General features: G+C 33.2%; 2 protein-coding genes across 4 annotated transcripts; one reads left to right on the plus strand and one right to left on the minus strand.

The window, feature by feature from the left end:
- Positions 1 to 1466: 1466 nt before the first annotated feature.
- Positions 1467 to 5763, plus strand: LOC116139621 (N-alpha-acetyltransferase 40). 2 transcript variants are annotated; one of them, XM_031425296.1, is made up of 9 exons: positions 1467 to 1593; positions 1687 to 1789; positions 1873 to 1952; positions 2413 to 2700; positions 2991 to 3067; positions 3987 to 4029; positions 4101 to 4169; positions 5027 to 5082; positions 5517 to 5763. In XM_031425296.1, the coding sequence occupies exons 1-8, from the start codon at positions 1534 to 1536 to the stop codon at positions 5036 to 5038; spliced, it is 732 nt and encodes a 243-aa protein (XP_031281156.1). In that variant the 5' UTR covers positions 1467 to 1533; the 3' UTR covers positions 5039 to 5082; positions 5517 to 5763. The 2 variants fall into 2 exon arrangements, with proteins under 2 accessions (XP_031281156.1, XP_031281157.1); XM_031425297.1 differs by having other exon boundaries at positions 5530 to 5763.
- Positions 5764 to 6155: 392 nt separating this feature from the next.
- LOC116139618 (monoacylglycerol lipase-like) lies at positions 6156 to 14554 on the minus strand. Of its 2 annotated transcripts, none has more exons than XM_031425294.1 (7): positions 13722 to 14554; positions 11124 to 11162; positions 9103 to 9173; positions 7250 to 7314; positions 7065 to 7154; positions 6857 to 6949; positions 6156 to 6708 (listed from the first exon to the last, which is right to left on the minus strand). In XM_031425294.1, the coding sequence occupies exons 1-7, from the start codon at positions 14207 to 14209 to the stop codon at positions 6289 to 6291; spliced, it is 1266 nt and encodes a 421-aa protein (XP_031281154.1). In that variant the 5' UTR covers positions 14210 to 14554; the 3' UTR covers positions 6156 to 6288. The 2 variants fall into 2 exon arrangements, with proteins under 2 accessions (XP_031281154.1, XP_031281153.1); XM_031425293.1 differs by lacking the exon at positions 9103 to 9173 and adding an exon at positions 10965 to 11035.
- Positions 14555 to 15866: the final 1312 nt, after the last annotated feature.

Below are 15866 nucleotides of genomic sequence, written 5' to 3' on the forward strand. Positions count from 1 at the left end.
ATATATGAGTGGTTAAACTCCCTCTTTTCTTGAGCTAGCTTTTAGGAATGAGTTCTACTCAAATCCACTTTATTATGGTATCAAAGTCACATTCATATTCATTGACACCCTTCGTTCAGAAAGTATTAAAAACACACATGTTATTAATATTGTTAATGATATGTTAGGGTTCCATCCAGTTTTAAATTCAAAAGTCTATTTTACCCCTCTCATCTATAACAAACTGAAAACAATTTCTTAAATCCTTCACTAAGTGTCCAAAATTCAAAAAAATCAACCTTGAACTTACAATGATACTTTTTAGGGTTACACATTTACATAACAAATCTAAACAAACATTTAATAGAACGATAATAAAAAAAAAAAATTAATTACAAAATGAATTTATTAGGATAAATGAATTTAAGAAAATACGTAAAGATACATATTTATTTAAAACAAAAATTTCTGAAGTCAAATATTTTGAAATTTATATTATGAAATAAAAAGAATACCAACCTTAAAATAATTATAATTAATACAAAATCAAAATAATTATAATTATAATAATCGGGCACAATGTTGTCACACGATCAGCATTACTATGTGCCGCCATTAATTAGTATAAGATGCTGATGGCTGGATGATGAGACTCGTATCATAAGGGTAGAAGTGATGAGGTGATTCGTTAGAGAATGAATAATTAACAATTAAGATTTTATAAACCCCCAAAATAAATACTTTTAAGTTCAAATAACCAACTTAGTTAATGTTTCTTTTGCACAATTAATCTAGTTCTTCAATTATAATTAAACTTTATGTCACTCTATATGAATTGAACTAAAATAAATATCATTTATGTGTATAATTATTTATTTAAAATATTTTACTGTGTCATCTAACACCCGTAATTTATCACAATGTTAAGATCTAACATCATCTCGTAGGATCTAACTTGTCATAGTTTATTATCAATTTACTACACAATTATGACAAAATTTGTTCAATTTGATAGCCAAAGCCAAATTTGCAAAGTGATTAATTATTAATTAATAATATTATAAATAAATTTATAAAAAACCAACCAATTAATAATATTTTCATGACTTAAATCTATTTTGGTCCTTGAGATTTGGACCATAACCGTTAGATCCCGTAGAATATGATAGTATCGTTTAAGTCCCTGTCTGAAAGTAATTTTATCACAACTTTTTGTAGAAGTCTAAAATGCCCTCAATTTTGTTTTGAAATTATAAAAAATAAAAGGTTGGTAACTGAACTGTTAAAAATTAAGAACAATTATGGTAATTATAAGATAAAAATTATTAACTTGGAAAGGGTATTTTGGACTTTTACAAAAATAGGACCTAAGTGTTATTATCAGATTTCACTGGTAAATAGGCCAAACCTCAAGGACCAGAATGATTTAATTCATATTTTTCATCAATGATTTAACAAGCCACAAAAACAAAGGCTTCGAACCAGAAACGTCTTCGAGAGGGAAAATCAAAAAAATTGAAACACAAACAGAGAGAGAGAGAGCAGTGAGCATCAATGGAGTCGAGGAGGCTCCCAAGCAGTAGTAGCTCAGAGAAGAAGCTTAAACGACGAGAGGTAAAAGCTTTTAGTGACTGTTTTGATAAAATTTGAGGGATTGATTTGATATTTTATAAACTGTTTGATGTAATTTAATTTTAATGTGTTTAGATTCTGGAAAAGAAGAAGGCAATCGATCAACTTATCAAAGCTGCTTATGCTCAAAACGATCATCTCGATTATTTCCCGCCATTTCGCCATTTCCAAAGGAATGGTATTTTCGTGATTTTTCCCTTTTATGTGCTTGGGTCTTATAGATAAGTTTGAATTTTGTGCAATGGTGATTTTGATTATTAGGCGTGTGTGTGCATTTGGAATCTGGGCGTGGGGATAAACTTTCCTCTTCTGAGAAGCACTACATTCAAAATCTGCTAAAGGTAATCTCACCTAGTCTTAATTTATTTATTTGTTCATTTTTAAGAGTCCAGTTCAATTATATGTACTTTAATTATTGAATAATGTTACACGGCTGAAGTGGTATTCTGAATTTCGGATAATGCTATAGGTTTTGAGTACTATCTCATTTTTCCTGTTTTAAATCAAGTGATGCGTTGTTTTATGTGGTAGGTAATGTGTAAATGATGAGCTGATGCGGTTAGTAATATTGGTTGGACACATCACTTGGGATTAGGAATCTGAGATATAACTTGAGATACGTCTTTCTAAGTAGTATCTCAAATTTTTTGTTAAGTGATTTGTAAATGATGACCTGATATGGGAAGCATTATATTAACGATAATGACATGTTAATTGTGATTATATATTTGGAATATTGCTTGGGATGTGTAGTATAGTTTTGTAGTTATCTCATTTACTAACTTTTTTCGAACTTAATAGGTCAATATGGAGGGGCCTTATGGCTCTGAGTGGCCCACAGAGGAAAAGGTGAAGCGTAGAGAAATGGTTGCCCCTGAAGCACGTTACATTTTTGTACGTGAGGGCAAACCTCCAAATGCAAGTGCTACTGAAGATAAAGCCCCTATTGTTGGATTTGTACATTATCGGTTTACCTTGGAGGAAGAGGTCCCGGTTCTCTATGTGTATGAACTACAGCTTGAGCCTCGTCTTCAGAGGAAAGGACTAGGGAAATTCTTGATGCAATTGATTGAGCTAATTGCTCGTAAGGTGAAAATTTCTGTTCTCCAAATATGTTTTGCTGATGATTAATAAAATATTTTTCAATAAGACAGTGTCAGCAACATTGTAAAATGTCAATATTGATGTATCACACTACATTTTTTCTTGAATTTTTATTGCTCTTATCAAAGTGTTCTCATGTTGGAATTTCCATAATGTTTTCTATTTTAGATTTGATAAAAGTCTGCATATCACTGAGCCGGTTTCCCTATTTTAACATTAAAGATACATTATGTGTTTCATGTTTGTCCTTAATGTAGTAATTTCATCTTCTGTAGAACTGCATGGGTGCTGTGGTGCTAACTGTTCAAAAAACAAACTTGTTAGCAATGAATTTCTATTTAAGTAAGCTGAGGTAAATTTTTAACCTTGACAGTACCACCATATATCTTTTATATCAATTTAAAAGCTCTATGATTAATTCAAAGGAGCTATTTTATTAATTTATATATTATTTGAGTACTGTTTCAATAATTCCTTCTGCAGAAGTCAAGCAGACCTTATTCTAGGGGGAAAGTCCTCTTAGATGCAAAGTAATAATAAAGTAGTGCTTCATCCTAGATAAAGAGGAAAAATAAATATGATGGTCTCCTTCCTTTCTTTTAACTGTCTATTTTCATTCTAGTTCTTATGCAGTGTTTGTACTGTATTAAAAAGTCCTCATATCATTGGATGAAACTAAAGAATTGAAATCTTTCCAGAGCTGAAAATGGTCTATCGAGAAAACTGAAAATATTAACATGCTCTGTGATGAATTGGTTTTTGGACAGGGCAACTCATCCCCTCTAGACTTAATGTTTCTACCATATTGTTGTCCTATCAGTTGCTACCAAACTGAAAACATTCACATGCTTCTTTTCTTCGTATGTTTGTTCCTAAAGGCTCTATAATATGAAGTAACAACGATTTGCTTAGTGTGATGTTGATTTTAAAACATATATGAATAAAACCCAGCAATTTAGAGCAGCAAGTTGTAGCTTCATTTATTTGGGAATGGTTAAAGGCATAGGTGAATATTATTAAAATCTTTTGTTGTGAGAAAGTGATGGTCAGCTTGTCATGGAGTTCATCACTGTTGACACACATCTTGAATCTAAGGACAAATTAATCGATAAGAATCTCAATTGCCATTTTTACATGGTGTTTATGTTTGTAAAACTTCAAAATGGTTCACCTTTTTTTCATATGTTCACCTTAATTGTTTTTCGCTTAGGATTTTGTTATTGGAACTGGTTTATATGGCTGACTCATTATTGAATCTTTATTGCTTGCAGATATATCATATCAAGTATATCACCATCAAGAGTTGATCCATTGGTATGCAATTGTTGAACACATTACACATGATATCTTCATGTTATCTGTATTCATAGTCTTGTTTTATGCAGACTAGAGTTGACAAGAGTTATGAAATTCTCTGCAAAGTAGTCGATCAGGAATATAAAACCGTGTTGGAGGTATATTCTATCTGGTTCTATTGGCTATTTGCATATCAGTTTCAAACTCTTATAACTACATATCATTGAGCATGCGTTAGAATTTAGAACATGAAAATGAATAGCTTGTGCTCCCATGTAGATAAAATGATCAAGAAACTTCTAACTATATCATTCCAAAATGTGCATTTGACATTTCTTCTGAAATCACTAAACTCAAAAATAGATTTTCTTTTTTAAAATGAATTGCATCATATAATTGGACATCTTCAATACCCAAAAAGTGAGTGACTAATACGTTGGGTGTGTAGGCTTTTGAGATCTGTTTTGAAGATTCAGTTCCATCATTTTTTGATGGGGTGTTAGACTGTCAATGACTAATTGATTTACACAGTATACATGATTTTACTAAAACTAGTAAGGTTAACTGGCGTGGTGATGGCAATATGGTGGTGTTGTGCTTTCATATTGACTTCCACTTCTTGCAAAATTCTCTTTGGTCTCTTTGCCGAATTTTTTTCCTTCTCCAAACAGTGGTCACTCTGTCCTAAGCTTTTTGATGGATGAACCTTAAAAAGATTAGCTGATTCCTCGAGGTCAAGTACTTCATATGTGAAACACTTAGGTTTATCATCTCAATATGGTTAAGACCATTATGTGGAGCATTGCACATTCTACCTGTTTTATTCTTTCTCCTCTGGTGCATGTAGAGCTGCTGGATGGTGATTGTATTCAATGTATTAATTTAACATAGAAGAAGACAGAGATTTTCTCCATATCCTGTTATTAGAAAGAAGTTCAACTATAACATTTGATAATAGTGGACATCTCTGTTGGATGTTTATTTATTTATTTTTTTCTTTTTTTCCAATTTAAAGGAGAGCGGATGAGCAGAGCCGTGCCAATTTCATTCTGATTCTTGAAAGTTTTTAAGGTATGCCGACTATGCTTTATAAATTTGTATCTTTCTTTATTGCCAAGTTGTGAACTGGTATCTCTTTTGTGGAAAGAATATTTGGAATTGTGTATGAATTAAATTGCTGAAAAATCTTTTATATTTAATCTTTTTTCTGAAGATTTATTCTGAACAAAAAAATCATGGAGCTGCCGCTTATTGTTGTGGTTCATGTAATTGTTTTGATTTGTGATAATATATATATATATATATAAAGACAGATTAACAAACTTTTCTTACAAACGCAACATGATAACTCGCAATTGATCAGATAAGACCTCTTGTTGGGTAGGTGGGATCCATTGCAAGTTAATCAATTGTGAGTTTCTATTGTCTTGTTTGTAAGAGAGTTTATGAGCGTATTATTACCTTTTTTTTTTTTTTTCCTCACTGGTTAAGTCACCTTTTCTTAGATTTGGCATGCAGTCATTCCGAGAATCCGAGTCAGATGATGAAGGGACCAAATACATCAAAATCAACTCAGGGATCATAATCTGGTTAGAATTGTAGCCAGTGAACTTCTATTTTGGTGGTATAATGTGAATATGCTTGTGCTTGTTATTTCACAAGTAAATCTGAAAGTAGAACTCTTTTATTGTTATTGTTATTTATATAAAGGATTCATGAAGTAAACCTATTACAGCATTGTTCAATACGAAGCGCGTTCAAACTTTACGAAAGCATCAAATCCCCTAAAATGAAATTAGTAAATAGAACAAGAGACTTAAATAAGTATAACCGTACCATTTCTTGCGGCTTTTTTTCTTTGAGTCTTCTTGCAGAAATGGTCATGAAGCTTTCAAATAATACTTATCAAGACATTATGTCATGAATCATAAGCAGGAGGGGCAATTATAATATATATTTAATCTAAACAATGGGAAATATGTCTAGAAACTTCAACCGCGGGCGATCGAATTCTTGACACGGTGGCAATCCCCATCTTTTGCCATGTAAATAATGAAAAACATTACGAGGATTTTCTTAATCCTCAAGACATTGTTTTAATCCATGTTTCAGCATGTGTGCTTTCATGTTATTTGGGCACAACATTTTTTTTTTTTTTTTTTTCAAATATGAACTTAACTTGGGGAAGCTTCATGCTGCATTCTGCATTATGGCCTCTCACCAAATTTCTAGTTCTTTTGGTTTCTTCATACCTTTTTCTATTTGGACTTTGACCAATCATCGCACTCTCTGACCCTGTACTCTAAGATTTAACCACTCCACTATTTCCTTCATAATGTCTTCTCGTTCCGGTTCAAAGAGGAGATCATGTAAGAAACCTTCGTATAATTTGATTGTTTTGTCAGTCGAGGATGCTCCCTCGTACAGTTTTTGAGAAGCATCTGGGTCAGTTACAGTGTCGGCAGTGCCGTGGAGCAGAAAAAAAGGAATTCTCAATCTTTTGAGATTCTGCTGCAAGTAGGTCGTGATTCGAAGAATCTCATAGCCAGTCCTTACCCTGATGGATCCAGTGTACACTAGTGGGTCAGAATACTTAGCCACAAGCGCCTCAGGGTCCCGAGACACCGGCATTCCCTTCTTATTCGCAGCACTGATTTGGTATCTTGGCAACAAAAATGAGACAATTGGAGCAAGCACCTATGATAAATGAACTATCAACATCAAAAAATTGGCAGCGCCAATTGATTTGATAACGTTTTGTGTGTCGTTAATATTAACATAACAGAAAATATCAAAAACAAGTCGGGAAAACTACATATAAGATGTAATTGAATAGTGTTCTTACCACAAAAATTGGATGTGATGGCTGAACTCCTATTGCAGGTGAAGTGAGTACTACACCTGCTACACGGGCCTCGATCTTTGGATCAAGCACTGCCTAATTTGTTCAGGTAAATGGTGAAAATTACAACTAGATTCCAAGTTATAAAGTTGTTTATTGAAAAAAGTTAATTAGAATCATTAAAGTATTCTTCATTGCATAGAAAACTTACCTTAAGCACAATGGATGCACCGGTCGAGTGGCCAAAGCAAAAACATGGAAGGCCAGGATTATCAGCTAAAACCTTCTCAAGAAATGATTTCTGTACAAAGTTGAAGATAAGATAATTTAAATGAACCTGAGATTTATTTTAAGGTTAATTTTATCAGCATCTTTGACATGAATCTTAAAACATACCAAATCATTGACAGCATCATCAAGAGAATGAACGTATGCATGCAGTCCATCACTTCCACCGTGACCTAGAAGGAGAAAGAAAAAGCAAACAAACTTATCTGATTTGGACTAGAAATTATGAAAAACTAAATTGAATGATAAAATATGCAGAAGTTCAAACTTCCTATCTTTAAAAATTTATGTCAATTACAACTTTTTCGTATGCTAATGCATCTAGGCTATGCCTGATTGATCCATTTAGCGTCAACTACATGCCTAACAGCAATGAAGTGTGTAGACACCCAAGTCTAATATACTTGGAAAAAAGAAGGCCTTGAGATAGTTTCAGCCATTGCAACTTGCACAAAATTTACATCAAAATGCACTCGATGCAAGTGCCCAAATGTACTTATAGACATATTCAATATGAAGTGATTCCTGGATCCATTGAAATTTAAGACGAGAAAGGAAATATATGGACTGAAGATCTAAATCATGACTCCCTGACTCGTATAAAACAGGAACACAGTTCCTAGAGGTTTTGGCTTATTTTTGAAGCATGCATACTCGCTTTAAAGCTTTACCACTCCTACGAGTATAAGTTCAGACCCAAGCTCACAGATAAGCTTACTTATTAAGAGAAGCTTCAGGTTTTACTTTTTGGCACCAATGGGCTTCCCAATTGAATGACTCAATCCCTGCAACATCCAAATATAGATGCATGGTTGAAGACATAGTCTCTAGACTATAAAACATTAATAACTGCAATAGTGTTTTGAAGGATAAGCTGAAGGAAGTATGCCATAAATGCATGGTTATATGTAAAAAAATTTCAAAAAAAACTATTAGTAAGCCTTTACAGAGCTTAGCTTCCACCTCATCAAATAAAAGGTAAAGGGTAACTCTTGTAGAAGTTACCACTAAAATACTTTTGAGGAAACAATGAGTCTTTGCTTTGTCTATACTTCATTCTTAAGTAATCCTAACACCTTATGTATACCAAATCAAAATGGGCTTGAATTTGCAATTTTGCTATCCAAGTTTATGGAAGCAAATTCAAATTCCTCAAACTGATGGTTCACCTTGTAAGAACTGTACATGGCATCTGTTACTGAACTACACAATACTCTAGTGGGCAATTAAAAATATCACTTCTTGTTGCTAAGCCTTTAGTATAAGGTTTTAGAATCAAAATCTGTATCATCTCCTCTTAATAAGTAGAGTCCTAATCTATGCTTTCTTCTTTTTTAGTGTTTTCCTTGTATATATGTGCTGGTGTAGGCTTCTATATTGTCTTTTATTTATTTGGGTCCTAACATATGATCCCCTTCTCTTGATATAAACTAGAATCAAGGATTTTAATTTCAGTGAAATATAATTATTTTATTTGGTTTATGATATATACATATGACAGCATTTCAAGAGCATTTCAACTACACTAAGGTCCCAAAATTCGAAGAGCTTCTCTTTCTTGTTTTTGACTCAATGGATGACAAGCAGTTAACACTCTTCTAGATAATATCTCTCTGCTTGTGGTAATAGGAATCATTTCTGCACATAATGTTCATAAGTTGATAGAACGAGGAAAATTTTCCCCAAAAACAGAAAGGATAACAACAAAGGCATAAATGGTATCATACTTGTCATACAACAGTTACCTGTTATGACAAAAGTGATAGTCAAGCACAAGGTCATTCAAAGACACAGATGAATATTTTATCTTCTAGTCATTCCAGGACTAAAATGATTTAAAAAATAAAATGCACTTGGAAGAAATATGACCTTTCAAGGTATGTTTAGGCAAGTTCAAGAAAAGAATTAGGTTCCTTAAGAATGCAAAAATGGTCAGCATGCCAACATGGATTCAAACTTACCAATCCAATCCACCCCATAAACCTTGAATCCATTAGCATTCAACTTCTTGGCGAAATCACTGTATCTGCCACTATTACAGATAATAAAACTGTCTTAAGCAATAGATCAAGGTTTTATAATCAAATAAGTTTTACATCAACACAGCATAAGTAACAAACCTGTGTTCATTGAGGCCATGCAAAAGCACAACTAGTCCTCTGCATGAGATAAATGAGTGTTAGCATTTCATTTCTACCAGAAAGATAAAATACGGAAAACTTTCATCTCAAACATCAAATGCAGTGAAAATAAGAAGAAAAATTAATCTGTATATTAAGTAGAAGAACCAATACAGTGGAAGGCATTAAAAAAATTGCAAAAGACTCCACAATTGAACTAAAACACTATTTGCTTTAAGGAGAAATGTCTTATACAAGTCTCTTTTTTAAAGATAAAATTCAGGAATTTTAAAATAGGCTCAACTGAAGTAAGACGGTTACAGACTTGAACAAATTATGCCTCAGGAATTTTGATAGGCAACATTAGACCATGCACATTCTAATATAGTCCACTGGAATGGTAAAACTCAAGTTAATAGTAGAGTAAGTCTAGAAAGTTAGGAAATACTGCGAACCAATTCTTCTAAATGCTTAAATTGTTGAGGGGAGATGGAAAATTATTCCATCAAGGTTAGCATAAAGCCCCACACTAAGCAGTAGACAGACATGAAAGGTTTCTAACAGTAAGGGTGGAGGCAGTTAATGCCACACCACTTGCTTTATTTTTTTTGGGACGTCTTTGATTAACAGGGTGATGTAGGCCCCGAAAAATCAACATAGAACATTTTGATGGCACCATTTGGACCCACTAGTTCTTAAGCACACAATGACTAGTTTAAACAATATGATATTTGTGAGTTAACAACTAATAGTAACTTTTGACCAACTTTGCTTTTAAATAATAGTGTACGGTGAGCCTCCATGACCCCACACACATAAAATTTGATCATCAGAACTTCTTCCAATAGGAAGTAGTTCAGCTTACAAAGCTGCTTTCTCCTTATGAAGGCTATAAAATGGAAGATTAGCACCTGCATAGTCAAATTTTGTTTTATAGCTTTGATACTGTTATTAATTTATTAGCAAAGCGGGTAATGTCTGACATGTATAATCTTAGCTTTTATTAGACCCACAAATTATAAATCTAAGAGTATTAATCAGCAACTTAGATGAAATATTGTTCTCTGCTACCAAATCAATATGCTGCACAGATTATGAGTACGAGTTTACATGATTTTTCCAGATGCCAGAAACCTGTGAGGCTGAAAAAGTGAAAGATAAATTATGAAGGAATGCCTCTCTTGGCTAACATTAGCAAAATGCATCATTAACAGATGCGGAGATCCCTTGTCAAAATGTTCATGTACCAAAGCGCCTCACACTAAACTCTGGCCTTTTTCAAGTTTAAAACANTCTTTCTTGTTTTTGACTCAATGGATGACGAGCAGTTAACACTCTTCTAGATAATATCACTCTGCTTTTGGTAATAGGAATCATTTCTGCACATAATGTTCATAAGTTGATAGAATGAGGAAAATTTTCCCCAAAAACAGAGAGGATAACAACAAAGGCATAAATGGTATCATACTTGTCATACAACGGTTACCTGTTATGATAAAAGTGATAGTCAAGCACAAGGTCATTCAAAGACACAGATGAATATTTAATATCTTCTAGTCATTCCAGGACTAAAATGATTTAAAAAATAAAATGCACTTGGAAGAAATATGACTTTTCAAGGTATGTTCAGGCAAGTTCAAGAAAGAATTAGTTTCCTTAAGAATGCAAAAATGGTCAGCATGTCAACATGGATTCAAACTTACCAATCCAATCCACCCCATAAACCTTGAATCCATTAGCATTCAAATTCTTGGCGAAATCACTGTATCTGCCACTATTACAGATAATAAAACTGTCTTAAGCAATAGATCAAGGTTTTATAATCAAATAAGTTTTACATCAACACAGCATAAGTAACAAACCTGTGTTCATTGAGGCCATGCAAAAGCACAACTAGTCCTCTGCATGAGATAAATGAGTGTTAGCATTTCATTTCTACCAGAAAGATAAAATACGGAAAACTTTCATCTCAAACATCAAATGCAGTGAAAATAAGAAGAAAAATTAATCTGTATATTAAGTAGAAGAACCAATACAGTGGAAGGCATTAAAAAAATTGCAAAAGACTCCACAATTGAACTAAAACACTATTTGCTTTAAGGAGAAATGTCTTATACAAGTCTCTTTTTTAAAGATAAAATTCAGGAATTTCAGTATTGAAATAGGCTCAACTGAAGTAAGACGGTTACAGACTTGAACAAATTATGCCTCAGGAATTTTGATAGGCAACATTTGACCACACACATTCTAATATAGTCCAGTGGTATGGTAAAACTCAAGTTAATAGTAGCGTAAGTCTAGAAAGTTAGGAAATACTGCCAACCAATTCTTCTAAATGCTTAAATTGTTGAGGGGAGATGGAAAATTATTCCATCAAGGTTAGCATAAAGCCCCACACTAAGCAGTAGACAGACATGAAAGGTTTCTAACAGTAAGGGTGGAGGCAGTTAATGCCACACCACTTGCTTTATTTTTTTTGGGACGTCTTTGATTAACAGGGTGATGTAGGCCCCGAAAAATCAACATAGAACATTTTGATGGCACCATTTGGACCCACTAGTTCTTAAGCACACAATGACTAGTTTAAACAATATGATATTTGTGAGTTAACAACTAATAGTAACTTTTGACCAACTTTGCTTTTAAATAATAGTGTACGGTGAGCCTCCATGACCCCACACACATAAAATTTGATCATCAGAACTTCTTCCAATAGGAAGTAGTTCAGCTTACAAAGCTGCTTTCTCCTTATGAAGGCTATAAAATGGAAGATCAGCACCTGCATGGCCAAATTTTGTTTTATAGCTTTGATACTGTTATTAATTTATTAGCAAAGAGTAATGTCTGACATGTATAATCTTAGCTTTTATCAGACACACAAATTATAAATCTAAGAGTATTAATCAGCAACTTAGATGAAATATTGTTCTCTGCTACCAAATCAATATGCTGCACAGATTATGAGTACGAGTTTACATGATTTTTCCAGATGCCAGAAACCTGTGAGGCTGAAAAAGTGAAAGATAAATTATGAAGGAATGCCTCTCTTGGCTAATATTAGCAAAATGCATCATTAACAGATGCGGAGATCCCTTGTCAAAATGTTCATGTACCAAAGCGCCTCACACTAAACTCTGGCCTTTTTCAAGTTTAAAACAGTGCTTTCTTAGTGGTATTACCTTTTTTTCATGGTTCACAATCAGAAAAGTCTATATGCCATGTTTTAAGTGTAGCATGTGCCAAATACCCAGGTCCTTTTACCATTGCATTGCTTACCTAATCATTCAAGACATAGATATAAAAGTCTAAACGAAAAGGAGAGGCATGAGTGTTAAGTTATTACCATTTACCATAAACATGAGACACAGTTCATCTTTTAACCAAAGGACACCACATACACAATTGAGGCATAGACTGTCTCCCTATCATTCTACATTCTCTTCAAAACCAGTTCCCTTCTTCACTGCTATTATTTTAAATTTTGCAAGCCCATAATAAAAGAAGTGTGAAAAAAACTAGTTCTCAAATCCGGTTTCAATCTGCAGAATGAAAGCTAAACAAGTACCATTTTATTTCTTTCAAAATCTTCCATACAGGGTAAACTTTCTTAGACCTCTGAGTCAAAAAAAATTGTGGTCCAGACACTGGGAGGGGGACCAGGCGTGAAGCAAATAGCCAAAGCTTCCCTTGGACACTGCAAACCTCGGGCCACGGTCGATATACAGAGAATTATAACAATCAATACATGCTGACCATAATATTCCTTTCCGATATCATAGTGCCCATCGATTTTAACACTGGTGATTTGGGATAAGAGAGAATATACTTGTATGCTCCATGTTGGAACCAGCCATTTTGCCAAACCAAAGGATGAATGTGATACAGAGCGTCAAGGTTTTTTAAGTTCTAATATTCAAATCTAAAGAGGGTGACACTTACAAGAAGAATATTTAGGTAATCTAATCTCTATCTGCCACTTCCTCATCCCAAATTACACCAATTTTTTTATTGAAAAAAACTAATAACAAGAAGTCAAAAAGCAAAACACACCCATGAATGACCATGAAAAACATTGTTTTCCAACAACAAAAAATATCATAAAAAAAATATGATAAATTTCTTGTCAGAAACCTTTTCTCTTTCTTTAATTATACATTCCACCTTTACATCCAAAGCTCTGCATGCATAATCACATATCTACATGTCAATCACAAACACGGTATGCAAAACGTGGAATATGAACTTGACACGTAAGTTGATATAGCTGGAAAAATTCACCAAAAAATTCAAAATATTTACGCAGTGATTCAGAATAAACTTGTCTTCTTTTCTCAAACATTATGATAATTTACGGAGTGATTCACAAACCACACGGCAAACTAATCAACAAATTTCACACAAATTAATATTTCCATGACAATGATAATGAGAATTAACATAAAAATGATTACGTAACGAACCTGACATTAAGCGAAATCGGAGTCCAAGACTGTGTGAACAACGTATCACCTCTTGAAGTAACAAAAAGCGAAAAATCTCTCTTAATTTTTTGGTAAGAATTCTCATATCCACTGTCACAATCATCCTGTAAAACTCTTCTAACCGCCAACGATCTCCTCGCCACAACCTCCTGCTCCAAACCACCGCCACCATTTCTCCACGGCAAAATCCTCGCCGGCACACGCACTGCGGTGCCGCTCTTTCTGCTGCAACCGCTCTCCTGAAGATTCTTCTCCAACTCCTTGTTATTCTTCTCCGACGATAAATTAATCATAACGCACCGTTTCCAGCACCGAAACGGAACCAAAAATATCACGATAACCGCATTAATTATCGCGATAAGACACCTCAACGCGCGACGAGAAAACAGCGCGTTTATCCGCCCGCTCGCGCCGGACGTCAACATCAACGACGTCGTTTCAGAACTCGAAATTTGATGAACCGCCATATTTCAAAATCAAACCAAACACACTTCAAATAAAACGAAAGTGATAATACTAATAACAACAACAATACAAGATGACTACGCCTTTTTTCCCCCTTAAAATCAAACGAAGTTGAATTTCGGTATCGTTATCTGAGTTTCTCAAAGGATTTTGTCAATGGCGTAGATTGACGAATAGAGAGAAACTGAAAAAATAAAGAAAATGATTTACAATTTCAAAGATGATTACAGACAGCTGCTGAATACACAAGAATTTACTAAAATTAGCGCTTAAATACAGCTCAAGAAGACTCAGTTTCAGGCCTCTCAAGTCTCAATGCCACAACCTGTAACTATAACTCAAATTTAAATTTTTCTTTAATACATATTTTTTTAACTCTTTCTAGTTTCTACACCGAGAAGTTGCACTCTCCTTTGTTTTTCCTTTTATGCTCTTTATGGATAAACTTGAAATTAAATTAATTATTTTATATGAAAAATACAATTTGACTTTCCAAATTTGATTAATATGAATCAATAATCATTCATCATTAGGAAATAAAAATATTATAATAAAAACTTCCATTTATTTTTGATAGTTTAATAATAATGATAATAATAATAATAATAATATTATTATTATTATACGTAATTCATACATGTATGTAAATAATTCTAAGGTCGTAATAAAGATTTTCACTTGACGAGATTAAAAGATTTAAATTGATATATGAGCATTATTGTATCTCGTAATTTTTGAAGGAATAATCTTTTTATTAATCTAATCAAAAGAAGAATAAAGTGGAAGAGAACCACCGAGAAAGAGGAAAATGTAAACAAAATAAAGATATTTTTGAATTTCAAAATATCCTAGTAGAGTTAATGAAATATTATTAATTTTAGTGTGGTTAATATAAATTTTAATAGTGTTAATTAATTACTATAAAATATATTATTACTTTTAATAGTTTTAGAATTTAATAGTAAAATGATCCCATTGGGTATACTTTAATTACTCTCCTGCCTATTTCATATGGTGGCATTTAAAAAAGGTATGTATTAAAGTGTCATGTTTAATTATTGTATTTTTTTCTTTTTTATTTATTTTATTTTTTATTACCAAGTAGTAGCATGATAATACATAAAAATCAATTATAAATAATTATTCTGGGACATAAAATATTTTGTAAAATATTTTTAGATTTTTTTTTTCTTGAGAAATTCTCATATAATAATTTGTTTTGTGATTAAATTAATCTAAACAAAAAGAGAATACGGCACCTCAAGCTGGCGTCGCGAAACTTCTTTGTAAAAAGTGAAAACGTAACGTGAATACATTAGTCGAAAGAGTTATGTGTATGGCTGACACGTGGCACATCTAGCTATTTGTGGCTGATATGCGGCGACGTGAGTGAGGATTGGACTGGAAGAAGTCTTACTTTTGAATTTGCGAGAGGACAGATGTCGGTTTCTTGTGGCAGTATATGTAGCTGAGGTGTCTCATCTGCTGCCACGTCATTAACGTATGTGACTAGAAGTTCTTGTTTTCTCTCCTGAACTTTTGCTAAATTAAACAAATATTGTAATGGCTCTTTCATTCAATAATTTCTATGGCTTTTAGAAGCCCATTTTACCAATGCTGTACTTTACTCCATTCCTCACCTTATTATGCTAAACTCAT

This window comes from Pistacia vera, unplaced genomic scaffold (assembly GCF_008641045.1).
Source record: "Pistacia vera cultivar Batoury unplaced genomic scaffold, PisVer_v2 Contig356, whole genome shotgun sequence".
Classification (NCBI taxonomy): domain Eukaryota; kingdom Viridiplantae; phylum Streptophyta; class Magnoliopsida; order Sapindales; family Anacardiaceae; genus Pistacia; species Pistacia vera.

What these genes read in the sequence shown, in the direction of transcription:
- LOC116139621 (XM_031425296.1), top strand. Translation starts at nt 1,534, where the DNA reads ATGGAGTCGAGGAGGCTCCCAAGCAGTAGTAGCTCAGAGAAGAAGCTT. An exon ending in AGAAGCTTAAACGACGAGAG is followed by an intron (nt 1,594 to 1,686) that starts GTAAAAGCTTTT and finishes TAATGTGTTTAG; the next exon opens with ATTCTGGAAAAGAAGAAGGC. An exon ending in TTCTATTTAAGTAAGCTGAG is followed by an intron (nt 3,068 to 3,986) that starts GTAAATTTTTAA and finishes TATTGCTTGCAG; the next exon opens with ATATATCATATCAAGTATAT.
- LOC116139618 (XM_031425294.1), bottom strand. Translation starts at nt 14,209, where the DNA reads ATGGCGGTTCATCAAATTTCGAGTTCTGAAACGACGTCGTTGATGTTG. An exon ending in CCGATTTCGCTTAATGTCAG is followed by an intron (nt 11,163 to 13,721) that starts GTTCGTTACGTA and finishes TATCTCATGCAG; the next exon opens with AGGACTAGTTGTGCTTTTGC. An exon ending in CATCACATCCAATTTTTGTG is followed by an intron (nt 6,709 to 6,856) that starts GTAAGAACACTA and finishes CATTTATCATAG; the next exon opens with GTGCTTGCTCCAATTGTCTC.